This window comes from Falco biarmicus, chromosome Z (genome assembly GCF_023638135.1).
Source record: "Falco biarmicus isolate bFalBia1 chromosome Z, bFalBia1.pri, whole genome shotgun sequence".
Lineage (NCBI taxonomy): Eukaryota > Metazoa > Chordata > Aves > Falconiformes > Falconidae > Falco > Falco biarmicus.
Window position 1 is genome coordinate 37,380,441 of NC_079311.1, and position 18,690 is coordinate 37,399,130.

Below are 18,690 nucleotides of genomic sequence, written 5' to 3' on the forward strand. Positions count from 1 at the left end.
TATTAATCACAACAAAAAATGATCCCTTTCACTCTAGAACTGTTGCAACATTCTTTGAGTCAAACTAAAATGCAGAAATTATTTTATGGCTCCATATTCTTTCTTGAGTACTAGATGCAATAAAACTAACGAATGAGCAAGGAACCTAAAAGTGAAATACTGCAGTTCCTTACATGGAATGCAGAGACCTTTACTGGACACAAATATTCTCCATATGTTGAACTGGAAGAATAAGTGACATTACAGTAGACTTTGGATGCTTTATGGAGACCTTCCCCCAGCTAAAAATAAGTTTTAACAAAATAATTTAAAAAGATAAATAATAAAATATTTTAAATATTTTTTACAATATACTAATTAACATAATATGTAGGCTTTCTTTTTTATATCCCTCTACATTTCATAATTCTTTCTAAATTGTTATCAATCAGAAAAAGTGTTTCTGACATATTAGGTATGATCTGAAAAAATGTTTTGCCTCTCACTAATAGGAAGTCAATGTGGGATTCAATATGATTATATTCAGAAATGAAAAAAGAGAAAAATAGGTCAAAACAATTAATTATTGAGGAAGGAATGAATAATTTGGCAATACGACTTTGACATTTCAGTAAAAATAAGTCTTGGAAATGAAAATTAAACAAAATACAATCCAAAATGAAACAAAAATCTTTGCTCAATTTCAAACTTTCAAATATATCAGACTGATCATTTTGTGGATTTTCTTGTTTATGATGATACCCTATTTTTTGTATATAACTGTTTCAGCAAAACCAGCTGTGTCAGATCAGCTTCTTGTCGTACACTCAGTAACGCAAATAATTTTCACTTCAAGGTGCAACTGACATCTTAGTTTAGAGGTTGTAAGTTAAATACCAGTTGAAAGGATGTACTTTGAAATACCCTCCCCTCCCCCACCTCCTCCTGGCTGTTAACTAAGTAGATTACAATATATTTCTATTAAAGGAGAGAGTTTTACATTACACTCACTTGTATGTCCAACACAATTTCATTAGATCATAGACTTCTGTTGGACAGACTTCAGGACGTTCCATTCGTTCTCCTCTTTCAATCATCTGCGCAACGTCACCACCCTTCATTCCCTGGAACAGGGTGACCAGAACAGTCACTTGACTTGCAAAAGACTACAGTACACATGCTAGTATGAAACAGAGGCCTGGAATTGATTTTTTTGGGGCTATCCTTTGATTCATTTGTTGCAACAGATGGGGTGCTAAGGCCTGCTTTGGCCTGCAATAACCCTTTTTAGGTAGGAAAAGGCACTGGTTCAAATTTGCTCTTAATTTTTTACGGAAAAAAAATTGCCAGATAGAACTACTCACCTTATATGGCTTTTGCCCATAAGAGAAAGCTTCCCACATTAAAACCCCAAAGCTCCAGACATCACTTTTGCTAGAAAATTTGTAGAAATTCATGCATTCTGGAGCATACCACTTGACTGGCCATTTTCCATGACTCTGTGCCTAAAATAAGTCATAACAGAGAGGAAAAAAAGCAGGTTAGAGACAGTGATAATAGTAAACTACATTAGAATTCATATAAGCCAGGTTAACTTATACTTGAACACATTTGTACTAAGTACCATAACATTTCTGATGCAGTTCACATTTGAGAGAATGGGTAGCAGCTTCTTCAAAACTGTTACAAAATTGTTCCTGATCTTCCATGTTCAAAATAATGTACTGAAATTAAATCTACGGCAAAGCAAAGCTTAGCTAAATGACCTGGAGTCATGTTTTTAGTGGCATTTAATTTAAAGTTGCTCTTTAAAAGTAAGATTTTTCATCTAGGCTCTCTGCAGAGGGTAGGAGATATGCACTCAGTTACACCGAGTCTCATTACTTGAAGTTGATGCTCCGTTTCAAAGCACAGTGACTGCCTTGTGGCAAACTGCAGTTTGATTAAATTATGCTGTAACACTGTGTTATGACAATACTAATGTCAAGCTATTCCAGCACAGTGCTAGAGCTAGTGAAAGAACCCCACTGCATTATGTGGAGTTGTAAAGGGAATGGGCCTTTGATACCTATTCTCAAACCTCTGACAAGCAGCTCTGGCTAGGCTAGTGGCAGTGATTTAAGATGTTACAGCCCTTTTCTGACAGCAGTTACTATTCCCATACGAAGGTCATCAGAAGAGAGTATATGCTTGCTCCTCCTCAGCACCGTTTCATGGTTGGGCCGTTAGTTTTAAACAGCTGATGAAAGGGAACAGGCAGAAGGAAGAAATAATTTGAACTGCAAAAGCAATGTATCAGAAAAAAAGATGGAGACACTTAGAGCCTTTGTCTCCCATGATGTTTTACCTTATTAAATATGGCAGTTATTTCAGTCCCTTTAGCTGTACAGAGATCCAACAAATTTAAACCCAAGTTAAACAAATTCTACTTAGATCAAATTACTATTTACCAATGGTAGTCTTCCAAAAACCTCCCCAGATTCATTTCTGTTAGACAATAATACAGTGTACTAGCCTAAATTTTCCTTGGACACGGTGAAAACTGTAAGTGTACAAAAGTTCATCTCTGCAACAAAGAGATTTTCCTCCTTTTGTATAAGGAGGTATCTCATTTCCACCATATATTTCAACTTTCTGATGACAAGTTTACCAAAACTAAAGTAAAGGAATAAGCAAATAAAAGAAGGGACTGGCTTTTTTCGTCCCTACACATCTCTTAGTGTTGAACACACTTTGAAAGTCAGTGACCTTTTATCAGGCTATAAAATAATACACATTATTTCTGATTTTTGACTTTTAAAAAGAACTGCACTTCAACTGAAGATAACCTCATTAAGCTATGCTACTACCAGCTTTCAGGTCTGTGCAAACCTTACCTTATAATAATTTTCATCAGCACTAAGAGCTTTAGAAAGTCCAAAGTCACTAATTTTGGCATAATGTTGGGTGACTAGTAGTACATTCCTTGCAGCCAGATCCCTATGAACAAAGTTATTCTCCTCCAGGTATTTCATTCCCATGGAAACCTGATGAACCAGCTCTGTTATATTCTTCTCCGTGACATGTCTGAAAATCATAATTGATTTTTTAAGAGGTCAGGAGTTCATTTTCATAACTTTTCATGGAGTTCAAATATAAATCTTTACTATGAACTTCCCCATATCACACCAGGAACTTGATCTACTTATGTTAGCTAAGCTTTAATTAGAACAGGCAGCATAAGAATGTCCCGAGGAAGATGATGTGTGATCATATTAATAAATGAGCAATTGAAGGACATGGGAAAATGTTTTCATTTATTCAAAATGCACTATTTTACCAGAAATATTTGACAGTTAGGAGATGTGTACAAGATAATCGTATCCTAGTGAAGAGTAACTGGAATCATTAATTATTACATTAACAACATACCAATTTAAAATTGCCCTTAAAAGGGGGTGGGTGGGGGTGGGGAGGTGGGGGTGGTGGTGCGGCAGGGGGAAACAGACCTGTATCTTTTTCCCCTTTGGATAAATCCTATGAAATGGAATCAAAGCTTACGTACCTATTTTTTTGCAAAAATTTGTTCAATGGCCCAAGTTCAGCCATTTCCATTACTAACATCCAGGCCTCAGCTTCACATATGCCTATCATTCGGACAATATACGGATTATCCAGTTGCTGCATAACATTTGCTTCTCTCAGTAATTCATCCTTTACGGCTGGATCATTACTCTCATTCTTAAGAATTTTTACAGCCACTGGCTTGGCACCCCTACAAAAAAGAATCCATTTCTGGGATTAGTTGCTGAAAAATCTGCCTGCAAATGCACACAATCTTCATCTGATGTGACTGTGCGCATAGTACTAACTGTGACGAAAGACAGAATTGACATTCAGAGGGGATAAGACCCAACTATAACAGGAACATCTCTCTATCAAATAGTCAGAAGACACCTAAGCATAAGAGAGGGAATGAAAAGAACCTGTGAAAATTATAGATTATCATAAAAATATCTTCACAAACCTGAAAACAAATGTACCAGACAAAAATCTTCTTGTCCATTCTGGCAAGAATGCCATAAAGCTTTTCTGGCAAGAACAGTTATAAAGGCCTTTCTAAGCACTGAGGTGTTTTGGGGGTGAGACTAGAACACGCAGCACTGCAAGGCCTCAAGGCAGTGCTCTGAAACCTGGAGAAACTAAGTCTACGTCTGCGATCCTCAGCTCATACAACTAAATGAAAGAGTAACTGATGAGATCAACAGAGCTCAAGTGTGAAACAAGATTTGCAAATGCACAAGCTGGGGCTGGAGCCCTTCAAATCCCCTCAGACTGTAGAAGGTAAAGAAAAATCCTTCCTGGCCCTGAAAACCTTGGTTAAAGAAATGCCTCCACCTTCAAGTGGTGCAAGTGTATATATAATCAGCCCATGCATAATATACTGATAACATTTTACTATGAAAATGCATAACAGTCAAGTGCTCCCACTTCTGCCAGTATAAAAAGGGTCTGTTCCTACTGCAATTACATGATAAAAGAGGTGACATATTCTGTCTTCTTTAAAATCAACATTCCAGCTTCATGAAACAGGTATTTATTACACTTATTTTAGGTGAAAATCTCTTTGCTGTCCATGGCACACTACACCGTTTCTCAAAGAGAGGTTGTGCAGGTGGGAAATACTGGGTAGCATGACTGCCCATACAAACTAGGGAGGAAGGCAGCAAACTGCACACTCTGCTATCCCTGACAGGAGAGAAAATAGTCATAAGGGGCACTTCACTTTACAGACAAAAATAATGTCTAGGAGGTGAGTATGCTGCAGGCAAAGAGGTGTCTGCAGAGGAAAAGAAAATGAGTGTATAGAAAATAGGTGAACGAGTGTATGTACAAAGACAGCATCTGGTGATCTCCACCAAATTACTTAGGTACAGTCTGTCATCTCAAATGACATGCAAAGATTACTGCTGCTCTGAAAAATAAAGGCTACAGATTTTACATACTAGACTCCATGAAAATAGAAGTAAATGCTTACTTTTTCATTTTATAGAACCCTTTCTTTACAGTACCAAAGTTGCCAGAGCCAAGTTCTCCTTCCTCCAAGGTTAACAATTTCCTGTCAAGAGTGACATTTTTTGGTTTCATTTCATCTGGATCAGCATATGGACTTTCATAGACCTCAGTATCCATGGGTAAGGCCTCTCTCTGATCACCTGCAGTTCAATCAATGAAAAAGTTAGACATTATGTGAGACACTTTTGCTGCCACAGCTACTATATTCACTTTTTCTATGTTTAGGATCATCAGTGTGTTTGACTTATGAGGGCATTATAAAGAAAACATAGGCAGTCCAGATACAAGCACTTTAGAACACCCCAAAAGAGAGTGACTTCCAACTGGTGACAAGCCTTAACTACTGAGAATCTACGTAATGTGAAGCCAGGAGTCTCCTCTACAGCAGGAGTGTTAAAGGCTGACCTTTCTCCTTAGTACTTCCAATTAGTTGCCTCAGACGATTCACTCAGAATGGTGCCTTATATGTAGTTCATTCTTAGGTACCTATCTTTAATTACATTTTACAGAAAGCATGAGCACCAGCTTGGCACTGTGTATGCAACAGGGCACAATTATTTTTGTGAAGTGCAAGGATGCAGCTTTTAGAGTCAAGGAAGTAATAATATTTCACTTCAACATGGAAAAAATGATTTCTGCTAAATGATATTTGTTACAGATGGTAACATCTGGCAGTTTCAGCTACCAGGCTTCAGCTATGATAGTGGCTATAACCAATACACAACACGATGTGAAATATATGCAAGAAAAATGAAGTATGGGTTGAGGAGAGATCTCTGGCATAAAGAAGGAAATTTGATTAATGACATAAATTACTCTGCCTACCTTTTCCTGCTCCTGTAAGACCTCTCTTCCTTTGCAGCACATAAGGATTAAAAGGTGCTTCATCAGGCAGGTGACCAATAGCTGTCTGAAGCTGTAGCACACAAATAGAGGTTTTATGTTTAGCAATGAATAGGTAAGTTAAAAGCCTTTTTCTCCCCCAAGGATTATGGCATAATGATTGCAAGACACACATAGATGAGAATCAGAAAGTAAGAAAATAATCCAACAAAATTTATTTCATTCTGGAGGTTATTGCTTGAGTAAATATGCAGGCCAAATGAAACATACATTGCTAAAGCATAAAAAGTTATTGCAAATATTTCAGAGCATTTGATCTGAGAGAATTAACTGGAATGGGTCATGCACAAATCTTATTCTGCAGACATTAAAATTACGTGCTTTTTTCAAATCTGCCTTGTAACACAAGTAGTCATAAGGATTTCTCTTTAATCTGTCCTTCCTCCCTCTCCAAGTTCTGTCTTTTCATATCTAGGCCAAAGAGAATTTCCTAGCACAAACGAGAACAAATAATACTTCCCTGTTTCTCTTGTGGATGTTATAGAGTGACTCCACTTGGAAGAAACTGGGGTAAAATATAATTATTTTAATAGGCTTGTGTAACATCATGGACAAACATCATGGACCAGACAGTCTGCTCTAAGGGGGTTGAAAATGACCTAATTCTTACTGTAGCTGAACATCTGGTTCAAATATAATCCCTCTGCCTTTACTGTTTGTCAGAGGAATACTATGGACCACCCAAAGCATGTCAGCAGAAATATGGTGTGTTCTGGAGCTCCTTGGCTGAAGGACAAGTCTGGCACAATAAACTATTGACGAGGTAACCTGCTTACAATCTATAGAAATTTTACTATGTTCATGAGTGACTTCAGCCTCCTAAGACTGCATTTAAACCCAGAAACTCAAATACCAACACAAGTTTGATGAGTTCGAATAGGAAACAAACATACATTGTACTTCCAAAACACTGGATAGGGCCATTTTGCAAATATTTATTTCTTTTTAATAACTGAAGCTTGCAGTGGCATAAGTTCCTGCCTGAAACCATTGTGGTTTTCATGTAAAGAGAAATAAAAGCTTGAGTGTCCAGGAGTGAATTATTGGGTGCATCAGAAGTTCTATAACTTGGAAATTGCAGTTTGCAGGGAAAATGCCTGAGCCGGGTGGTACCTTTAATCATAAGGTTAAGACCTTTGATCATAAGGTTAAGACCTAATCATAAGACCTTTAAATCATAATGAAGTGATTCACCCAGCTGGATGAAGCAGAAAAGATTTCACTACAGCAAATCCTGAGAAGGATGCCAACACTCAGCAAGATTCTGGCCTGGTGGGACGATAAGCATGGTGGCATCAGGGATAGTAAGGGTAATGTTTCTGACTTGAATCATTCAGTCTTGTGAAACAGTGTTGAAAGGCCATTTGCTGTCAGGGCAAGCCCCAAGAGCCCTGAGATGGCTCTGAGATAGGTCAGGGACCAAAATGACCTGCCAGACTCAAGATCAAGGAGGCAATTGAATGGTATAAAACAAGATCCTCAGCTCTGGTTTTGTTTTTCTAGCCTGGTATTCCTTGCCAGGTCTGCAAGTTAAAAACTATTTCCAAGACCTGTATAATTTTATTTCACACACAGGCCATTCACTAACCCCACCTCACCCCCCACTAATATTGGAATGCAATCCCAAACCTCTCAAGTAATGGGCTGGCAGTTTCAGTGTGAACAGTTAGGACAGTCTTTCCCTGCACTGTCAGGATGTACATAGGAAATGATTATGTTCAGTCCAAAATATTAACCATCTTTTGCAAAGCAAAACCTCATCAGAGTGAATTATACTGATTTTAGTTTGTGCATATCATACATTCTATGTTGCTTCAGAACACATCAAGAATACTTAGGGGTTTTTATCTTATTGCTAGTTACTATGACCCATTCAGTATTACTACTAAGAAGTGATTACAGTTCCACTGGATAGCTTCCTAGATGTATTCTTGCTTCCTATGTTAACTATATATATACTTTAAAAGGGAGATAATTTTACATTTCAAAAGGTAATTGGAATCAATTAACTGAGTGGATACAGAGCAGTATGGACTGACATTAATACCTGTTGCTAAACAGATACAAGTACAAATAAAGCAGGTGCTGATTGCCACATTGCACAGATTTTATGGAAGCCTCTGGTTAACACTTCTTGGGCAAGGTGTCCAAAAGCACAGTGGGAAAAAAACAATAAAAATATGGTGACCTCTTAAGAAAGGGAGTAAGATGCTGATTCTTCAGTGGCAGTTCCCAGGATACTGGAACTGGAAGGAAAGTTCTGAAATATTTAGGAATGATAGAATCACAGTTTCAAAGGGTACGTTTTGTGTACTTTACCCTTAAAATAATCTTCCTGATAGAAACGCAAAGTGTTCAGAAAATGACATCTAGAAGAGACTGCATCACTCTAGGACTCCTTTGCTTTTTGAAAGCTTTGACAGGACTATCAATTGTCCTCTGTTCACTGTGGGGAGTACCTCAACTATGCACCAAAAAGTGTGATGGGAATATCTGAACCCAAGCTTTGATATGTTCCACAGCACACCCCTCACTTAAAACACTGGAACCTTCTCTGTAGTCACAATTACGTGAAGTCACACAGGCGTAGCTGTAGCTCTGAGCTAACCAATGAAGCATGGCAGCTCCATCATCTTTCCTTCCACGGTCAAGTGATGGATAGAGCTTGTGTAGTTGCTGTTACATAACAAGGAATATAAATTCAGTCCAAAGACATGTACAACTTCAGCAGATCTTCTTCATTTTTAGGTAAGTAAAGAGATTGTGTGCCACTTTTCCTCATCAAAAGCCAAGCTTATGAGGAATGAGACACAAGCACTTTGTGAACAGCCTTTGAAAATTATAAACTCAACATTTCAAACAGACTTGAACCTAGTGCTTGAGGAAGGGCTGCTCTTTTGATAGCAATATAACACTGCAGGCTGAATCATAATGATGGATAGTGCAAATTTCACTGCAACACCTTGTATAGGTCTGAGAAGTAAGCTTCATCTGGCTGCTGCACAGGGCAGAAACACTTAAGAAGTACTCAGCAAGTAATGGATAGCCCCACAAATTTTAAAAAACTTGGAGGGCATAAGGTCACATGTGATTGGTAATAGTTGCAGACTGGAAAGGTAGTTAAATATTCTTGACCCTAGGTCTCAGCATATGAACCAGCATACTTTGGACTACCCAAACAGAATTCATGTATACCAAATGCATACACCTCAAGAATCCATTCACCACTGCACAACAGCCGGTAAAAATATAACTCTAGCCATGACATAGCTGACTCCTCAAAAAGGATGTACAGAGGAATTTCTGCTCTTTGCAATTCAAGAACAGGAACTGCATTAAAAAAAGATGAGTGCATCACTCCTGTGCTTGTGAGTAAAACTCTGCAGCTGTGAACTGGAAATGACACAGTGACACCAAATCTAACAAAGCGGTTCTCGGAGAGTTGCTCATGTTTAAGAAGAGTGATAATGTCTTGCATATTATTAGTGCTGGCTTAGTTAACTAATGTAAGTGTGGAATTATATTCCCTATCGTTGCAATTCAATTAAACAGCTTAACAATGTCTTTTTGATTAATATTTCTGGTTGAACCTTTTCAGCTCATACTACTAACTTGGGAATATTGTGCAGCACTCAGAAAACCTCAGATATTTTTCTTTAGTTCTGCCAGTTATGTATTTGCTGCGTGTAGCAACCCACATACCTCTGAATAGGATTTTCTAGCAGGAAGGTTGGAATTTTTCTGTTGAAGTCAAGTGAGGCTGACTAGAAATGGTGCAGGAGGTATTTATCATTGCACATGCACTGGTCTGGGTAATAGTACAGTAAAATTTCCTTTTTACTTAACTGTCACCTAAATCCAGAGTCCTTACACTGCCCTACACTTTAAAAACAGCAAGTTTAATTCTGCAAATCTTTTTCTGACAAAGGGAGCTTTGCCTTAAAACAACCAAGGTATAGAGTAGGAGACTACTCCCTGTATTCTTACAAGCACCACAAAATGACCATGGAATTGCTCATTCAGTAAAAAGGAATACAAGAAAAGAGTCCACTAGAGAAGCCTGTTAAAATTGGCACATACTATGCGACACCTTGTGGTTTGTACACTTGTAAACTATGGGCCAGGCTGTCATTTTACGCTCTCATACTAGAAAGCTGTTTTGAGCCTGTCTTATTTTCACATAAAAATATTTTTTTTCTTCTGCTAGGGTTTAATTTTAGTTGATTAAACTTCTCAGGTACCCTCAGTTAAGCTAATCTACATGTGGCATTCTTCCCATTATTAGGGACTGGCTATACTAGAGTTGCACTTTTATAGTAATATAGCCACAACCACAATGAGAGGAAAGCAGCAGGCAGAGTTTGCATTGACCGAAAGATACCTTTCTAGCAAAAGGAATACCACCCTCTATGCATGGATAAGGCCTTCAGGTTTGATAGCATCTAGTTGATAATGTGAACAAGACCGACTTACTATTTACTTTAGCATATGAATGGACAGCTCTAATTTCTCTGATTCTTATAGTAAAGATGGTAATTTTATAGTAAAGAATATTTCTGAAGGCAATCAGTACAGCAAGTGCTATTTCTTCTCAGGTTATAATTCTGATTTGCAAAAATGAAAACGTATAGGTAGGACTAATAAAGTCGTTTTACTTTGCTAAACCAAACTGAACAGCAAAATACTGCACGACAAAGACCTTAGCCATATCCTGGGCTTTGGCAGAAACATCTAAATTTCCAGTAGGTGGCATGAGTTCATTTCAATTGTCACTAAACCGCCAATTCTACATTACTGAGTAGAAGAGCTTGAAAATTTTTGATGAGTCCTAAAATTATATACAAATGACCAGTTTGTGAAACTCAAAAGAACCCATAAGTTCCAAGACAAAATAAATACAGCAGTGTAAATTTTCCGTTTAATGTCTGAAATTTTTTGACATAAGGGAAGTGCCTAATTAATCACGTAAACTCTGCATATTGGGGTTAAGGGATGGTAAATCTTGCAAACATTCAGAGCAGGACTTTTGTTTAGAGTCCAAAATTTGGCAGTATGATGAAATACATGGGTTTGGATATTCAAGGTTAAGTACACAGAAATTATAATCAAATCAGAATTCTTAAATTATTTTCTTAAACAATTGGTCTTTCTCTGCAAATATACTTCAGTCTGTACTCTGTGCATCTTCTCCAGAAGTCAGGAAATAGGTATTTGACTGCAGAAAGAAACCAGAGAGAAGCACAGATTTTACCAGGTGAACAGACAGCAGAGTGACCAAAGCCATGTCTAGAGGATTCAGACACCACACTCACTTTTTCGAACAGACCCAAAATACTTCTTTAGTCTAATGTGTGGTAGTATGGCAATATTTTTCAGGTGGCTTTAGAACATGTCCTGAGCCTATATATGCATTTGTACAAGATGACAGCACATTAAAAATGAGACGTGGGTCCTGTAAGTGTATACAGATGACAACAGCTATTGGTACTTCAGTATAAAAGTGAAGTTATAAAAAAGGAGTAATTGTTATTTAGCAGGATTATAAAATACAGTATATGTCAAATGTAGTTTTTAACTCTGAAGAACAGCATACCTCTAGTGCCTTTTATGGCGTCTCATTTTTGTTGAGGAGCAACTGGAAATAAGTAAATAAACAAGAAAAGAGACTCATGGGTGGCACAGGGACACACATGTTATTCTCAGCATGAAAACAAAGCTCATTAACCACATGCTTTACAACTACATCAACTACTGGACAGCCATGCAACAGCATTTTCATTAGCACAGGGCTGGGTTCCCCTTGACTCCTGGACATCACCTTTCCCATTCTGCTTGGTCTTGTGACATCTCACATTTGTCCAAATGTAATTAATGTCAATGCATAACAAGATTTGTGCACACAGGTCCTGTAAGAACATATTTTGAGGTTGTTATTAACAAATTGTTCCCTAAATGTGCTTAATAGTAGCATTATTGTGTAAGCAAGCCAATTTTCTCATTAGGAATGATAGTTCAGAGTAGAAATACCATTTTGTTCTGATGTAAGTAACTGGCTTTTGAAAAACATTTTATCACATTTTATTTGCAGACATGTTGAGATCTGCACTAATATTTTGGGATGTGAGAAATAAATTAAAAATAGTTCCTCTGTTTTTAAAATTTCTTCAAAACCATTATTTAATTATAAAAACTAGGCCATAATTATGCAGATTGTTAGGAAAGAAGCAGAAAATTTACAAAATCTCACAATCTGATTGTTAGTAGCTAAGACACACATTTAGTAATTGCAAGCCAAAAGGGTGGTTGAGGGGAAAGAGTGAAATTAGTCAAGTGTAAGTCCTTTTAACTCAGTCAAAAACCTGGAAAGACTATATGAGGCACCTTTTTGCTGCCAGCCTTTGGAAAGGTGTACGATTTGAGTCTTGAGATAATTCCACCTCCTGCCCAAGTCTAGAAACCACAATGTCAAAGAGGAACAGTAAATGTGTCAGGAAAATAGCTAAAGGCATCTTACAAAACAGAAGTATATAAGAACAAAACACTCCTAACCTTTCTCTTGTGTGTGCCTGCAAGTACAGATATGATGCATCAAAAAATGTACTACAGGAAATCTTAGTACTAACTTTTCTTTCAACTATATTACTCTCAAACCATCTTGAATCTGTAGATACACCTTTTTAAAATTTAAGCACATCACCCTTTCCCCAGATCTTTTACACAGTATGTTTTCCCTACCTCTGTTCCTGAACTTTAGCCACTCCCCGCATATTTAGTCGTGTAAATCAGTTGATAACTTTAGTGTCTGGAAGTATGAGCAATGTATCAAACAAGACTTGAGACATACCGTAGCCTTAGGACAACATGGTTATTGAAGGAAAAAGCACAGAAACAGATACTAATTCCAAATGAAAATTAACAGGCTTTACATCTTACATGTGCACTTATGTTCTGTATAAAGATACTTCTAAAAGAAATGCAAATATGCTTTACAATAATACATAAATGTAATTAAATGTGACTTAACTAACATTTCTAGGGGTCACTGAGAGATCATGCCTACCTAATTAAAATTGTGATGCAGTAGTTATTGACCAAACATTTAGGCTTATGCTGAGGTTGAGATCATAATGAACCACATACACAGCCACTTGAAACAGCCCTTGAACTCTTACGTTAGATGTGCTGAAGTTTTAAATAACCCAGTTGGATTCCTCCCCCCGCCCCCGAAAAGGCAGCTTTTCTAATGGATCAGATTGGTATTTTTCCTAGTTGCTTTTTATTTTTTTAAATAAGTTTGATTTCACATTAAAAAAAGGTATATTTTGTTTCAAAAGTCGAAGGATAGCCATGCAGTCCCTACTCCTGCTTGAAAAGTAACTTTCTTGATGCTTGACAGTCCTCATAGCGACGATAGATAAAAAGTCAGTTACTGCATATTGAGAAAGCTTATTGAATCCACTATTTTCTTTTACCTCAGAAAACTCTTTCTATATTGTGAATAAATGAAACCCAAAGCACTTCTTAGCTACAGATTTGCAGCAGATAAATTCTCAAAGAAGTATGAGTGCTCTTTTGAACATGGTAAGCGTGGTTCCCTATACTCTTGTCAGAAGAGTTTAGGAAGTAGCTCCCTGTCTCCATCCATCCTGTGTTCTATATCTCTGCATATACTACCTTGATGGCAATCCTGCTTAACTCAAATGTTCGTATTAGAAATACAAATGCATGCTAAGAGAAATTACTCAGGGACAGCAACAGTACTAGTCTGAAGTTATGCTGTAGTCATAAGGTGTAGGCCTGTTCTTACTATCTGATAAACTGTGGCTAAAAATATACTGGAAGAGGTTCAATGGAGATTTGGTAACTGGCCAGCAGTTGGCAGCTTCACTGTAATGTCAACAGCTGATTTTAGGCTCATAACAAAATCTCCTCTGCAGGTTTAAATACGTATTGGGATGGTGTGCATGGAGAAAAAAGTAATTTACAAAGTCAAAAGGGATCAAAATCACCTTAAATCTAGCTATGGAGTTTCTGGTGCAAGGCAAGAAAAGTATCGGTCCATACACGTGCTGAGAGAAGTAAGAAGGAGAAAGCCTCCATATTCCGCACGGAGAAATTACATCCAATACAGACTCAGCAGAAAGTCTTTCCTTTTGCGGAGGAAGCATATTAGTATCATTAAAAAGCAGATGTCCAGATTACAGAAAAAGGGACAAGAAACAGTAACATCTTATTATTTACATTTGTTCTTGGAGCATTAGCAAGCTACACAGATCCCTTCCCTAATGTTGTAGGTTTTACTCCAAGCCCTTACACACCAACAGTCTGCAGTGAAATTAGCTGGACAGCCTGCCTTGTACATCATCCAGCAGATCTTTCTACAGTGGTCATACTCTCTCTTAGCTTCAAAGCAACTTTATATTTGGGCATGCTTTCCACTAAGGTTTTGGAATCTCATCTGTGTATTTCAGGCATTACTATATATGAAAATAAAAATATATTGAAAAAGTGGTCTGGTTGGGAACACCAGTATTAGATTGTCCCTCAGAACAGGCCATTGTCCTCCTTTCCTCAGCTGTTAATCATGTTGTGTCCCTCTACTGTCCTTCTTTTTCTTCTTTATTCTAATCAATCTTTTCTCACATGTCATGATCATTCCTATTGCCTGGCTCTGGATTATCTCCTGTTGGACAACATTCTTTGGTGCAGCACCAAAACCTGGTGAAAGTAATCAAGCTGAGACCCTACCAGTGTTGAACAAGCTGGAAACACTCTTGATGTTTCCCTTTCTTCTACCAGCATGATGGTTGCTGGTCCTTGTTCCCATTCTGACCCACTATAGGCAACCTCTGAAAAACTGTCACTGCTCCTTCATCCATCCTGTGTTCTACAGCTGACTACTAGAAGTGCAATATTTTTCATCAGTTTCTTTCACCCTGTTTCTCCAGGAAATTTCTCCAATTAATCTCAATAATGTTGAGTCCCAATTCAAACATTAACAATCCCAATTCACATATTTTGGCAATCCATTTTGTAAAATAAAAAAGATGCAGTACTTCAGAAATGTCAGAAACTCTTAATTCTTAATTAAGATGGTGGAAATAATGTGAAGATAGATTGCACATTCTCTACATAAGTCTTCATGATTGTATTTGTTCTTTTCAGTATGCATTTTTGCTTTTGCAATCCAAATTCATTGTATTTCAGGCTCTGTGTATAAAAAAAGCTACAAGTGGTCTTCAGTGAGTTACTACTTTTGCATAATGATATTAATGTATGAGAACCTGTCAATATTAACTGAAGTCTTTGAGCTCCATAAATAGTAATATTCATTTTAAATTTTCCACTTTCTATTTATATATTATAGAAAAGTAACTTAGCAGGCTTGTTTTATCTAAAGAAAACACAAAATTCATATTTCTGTTATAAGAAGTTCAGAATGTCAAACATATTGTAACTTTAAGAAATATTTTAAGACAATATTTGCAAAATGTGCACTCAACACATCTCACTCATATCTTTGGTGCTCTTCCTTCTATCCATCATGCACAAGACTTAAATGTAATTACTACCAATCAGTCCTGAAAACATTAATGGTTGTACGTAAAACATGCAAGTGACCAAGCATATTTAAGTCAGCTACTTGCAAGAAAAGCACATGTTCAAGGGTGGAATTAATCTCACCTAAAAGCAAGGCATATACTCTTGGCTAATCGCCTGGGCTCCTTCTGAGTGGAAAGACATAGGCACATATTAGTGGAAAGTAGTTCTACCACTTCTAGGCTGAAGTGACATGTGGACAGATATGTCTCTTGTTTCAAAATTCCTCAAAAGCGAGCCTTTGTTATTTGCTGAATGAACAGCTCTTCATTTGAGTTCATTAACCTCAGGACAGATTAATCACATCCTGTTAGCGTGACTGAGTCTTTTACCTGTAAAGCATCATGAACAACTGGGGTAGCATTACTGCAATGCACTCATGAAAAGTGAAGAGGTTGGCCCATTTACTTTCACTGCACGGTCTCAAACACGAGTTAGCTTAGTCAGGTATACTTTTTATTTTGTTGTTACTACTTCTTTGATAAGTTAAATAGCTAAAATACGATTTCTTGAATTTACTGTCATACACATTTAAACTGCAAAATTTTCTATGGATAATTCCCGCACTGAAGGTGCTTGATCCACCTCTATAACTGTTGTACACCAGATGATATACATGTGGTCTCATGTGCTTAAACTTCATGGTCATCTTTGTAAATTGCACAGATCCAAACCTTCAGGCAACATTAAAAAAAAAAAAAAAGGCACCAATTCCAGTTGCATAATTTCCAGTGAGAATGTTTGTTCACAGGGACTCAACAGTACTGAACTAAATGTAATTGCCTACATTAACAAAACTATTTTTTTTCTATAATGCATCAAGATAATGACCTACCTGATTAGGTTCTCCGAGGAGTGGTAAAACAACTAAATTAAACTTCCTATTTCAGATGAGATCAAGTACAGTTGAATGAAATGGTGTTATGTATCACACCTCAGGTGGCTTCTCTAATCAATGGACTCTGAGAACTTAGGCAATTATAATCACAGTTGGCCTTGCTCACTATTCTTCAAGTCGATAAAACAGCTTTGCCTAATTTCACTGCACAAGGAATCAAACCCTTGTGCAAAGTCTGATCTTTACTGCACCAAATATGAAAGCAAATTGAACCTCCATTTCTGCTTCAGTCAACAGATTCTTGACATGGACAATGTAAACAAAGCAGTAACTCTCCTACTGTTGATATAGTCACTTTGATAAACATTGATAAAACATGACCATCAACAAGGCATTGTATATATGAAAAAAAAACATTTTTCCTATACATTATACGTATAAAAGAAGTTAACATAATTAAATGATGAATAGCTCGTGCAAAACACTGATGAAAGCAATAATTGTGCTAGAATATGTTACGATTATTCTTTTCAGCTTACTGCTTATATCCCTAGAAAAACAAAATTACTGCTGCAATAATACCCAAGCATTAGGATTCCTAGAGCAGTATGTGACTATAAGCCTTCTCAAATGAATACTGCTGCTATATCACCACCTACTCTTACCTTAGAAGGAGTTCCAGGAAGAGGAGGGCAAGTGTTAAAAACGATGTTATCTGTAAAAGAATCAAATGTAGAAGGATACTGAGTAAGGTGAGAAACGTACTGTAAGAACAAAAAATTTTACAAAGGGGACCAACTTTGTTTTTTAAATCACATTACAGTGCTTCTCCTGGCCTATCTTTGCCTTTGTCTGAAATGTGCAGCAGACTCCAGTACTTGCTGCCACAGAGGCAAAAGTATGTGCAATGCCTCAATGATTCAAAGGAGCAGAAAAAGTACAGTCATATCCTTTCACCATGGCACTTGTATCCAGTTGGAATGACAGAAAAAGTCCTTAGAGAAAGAACATCACTTCTGGAATAGCATGAGTTAGAAAAGGATCAGGCAGAAGCACCTTTTTTCCCTTGGCCATCAGGGCAAGAGAGAGGACAGGGTTTTATTAACACGACATTAAAGAAGAAACAGGCCAGAGAGCATACCAGACCTCAGGACACCCCCACACTCCTTCCCCTCCTTTCTGCCAAGTTATCAGGGAATGCCTCTCTGACCCTATTTTCAGCATCGGGTGCAGCGAATCCTTTGCTCTGCCTGGCTCTCACCAGCATGGGAAGCAACTCCACATCCACAAGCCGCTCGCCTGTTGCGTGAACCTCTCGCTACACCCAACCTGAATGCCCATAGCAATTCTGCTGGCGTGCTGGTCTTAGCTTTGAGCAAAGACCATTGGAAGAGTGCTGGGATGACCGCCTTGTTAGTGCGTGTGGGCCAAGTAGCACACACTGCCACTTTGAGCAGCAAAGCACATTTTGGATCTGACATTAATTTAAAGCAGCAATAACTGGAGCTGGTAGCCTCCTTTAAGCTATAAGCTACAGGTCTGACAGTTCTTGACTCTTTTGAAAAATTGGAAATTTAACATTTACATTTCTTTTAATCAAACTTTAATCTACTATAATCTGCACCCACCTACATAGCAAGTGGAAAAAAATGCACACATCTTCATCATCATTAACATGGCTGTTTATGCATACCAAAATAATAGGAATAACTCACCATTTTCTGAGCCGAGCTGTGGACAGGGAATGGTAAGAACCCTTAACAATCCATCTGGTTTGTATGAATAATGCTCAACTAACTACCAGAATGAGAGGAGAAAAAAAAAAAAAAAAAAGGAGAGAAAAAGATATTAAAAGATAAGGGAGCTATAATTAAATACATTGCCTCTTTAAAATTGCATGCATCTGTACAATAATTGGTATATTTTACAGCAAATGAACTGGGCCTACAGCAGATCTTTACTGCAAATGTCCCTACCCCATCTTTACTTCTGTTTAGCAGGGGTGCATGTTTCTGAAGTAACCTTGTGGATGAATCTGGAACTTGACCCAGGAACTGGATTTTTAAGAGTCAGCATTCTGCACCTGGTTCTGTTACTCACCAGCTTTGTAATTCTGAGCAAATAACTTCTTCTTATACCCCTGAGGTCCTGGCCTCTTTTTTTTAATTACTTTTTTTTTTTTTCCAGGATGGGTACAACTACAACACAGGAATTTTCCTAATATGCAAATGCTTTCTTTGGACCTTGAAGTCACAATGGGATGTAAGCAGTTAATAAATGTACAGCACGAACAGTTATAGCCACTTTTGCTCCTG

The 18,690-nt window shown here is 37.5% G+C and overlaps 1 protein-coding gene across 4 annotated transcripts in view; it reads right to left on the reverse strand.

The window, feature by feature from the left end:
- SYK (spleen associated tyrosine kinase) overlaps positions 1–18,690 on the reverse strand; it is a 54,746-nt gene that overhangs the window by 3,972 nt on the left and 32,084 nt on the right. For 3 of the 4 annotated variants that reach the window (XM_056324634.1, XM_056324635.1, XM_056324633.1), the window contains 9 exons: positions 18,091–18,172; positions 17,041–17,090; positions 12,319–12,387; positions 5,860–5,950; positions 4,997–5,174; positions 3,524–3,733; positions 2,856–3,045; positions 1,344–1,484; positions 991–1,103 (listed from right to left, as the gene is read on the reverse strand). In XM_056324634.1, the coding sequence (XP_056180609.1) occupies positions 991–1,103; positions 1,344–1,484; positions 2,856–3,045; positions 3,524–3,733; positions 4,997–5,174; positions 5,860–5,950; positions 12,319–12,387; positions 17,041–17,090; positions 18,091–18,172 (1,124 nt within the window). The remainder of the gene's footprint in view (positions 1–990; positions 1,104–1,343; positions 1,485–2,855; positions 3,046–3,523; positions 3,734–4,996; positions 5,175–5,859; positions 5,951–12,318; positions 12,388–17,040; positions 17,091–18,090; positions 18,173–18,690) is intronic. The other variant, XM_056324636.1, reaches the window with a different exon arrangement.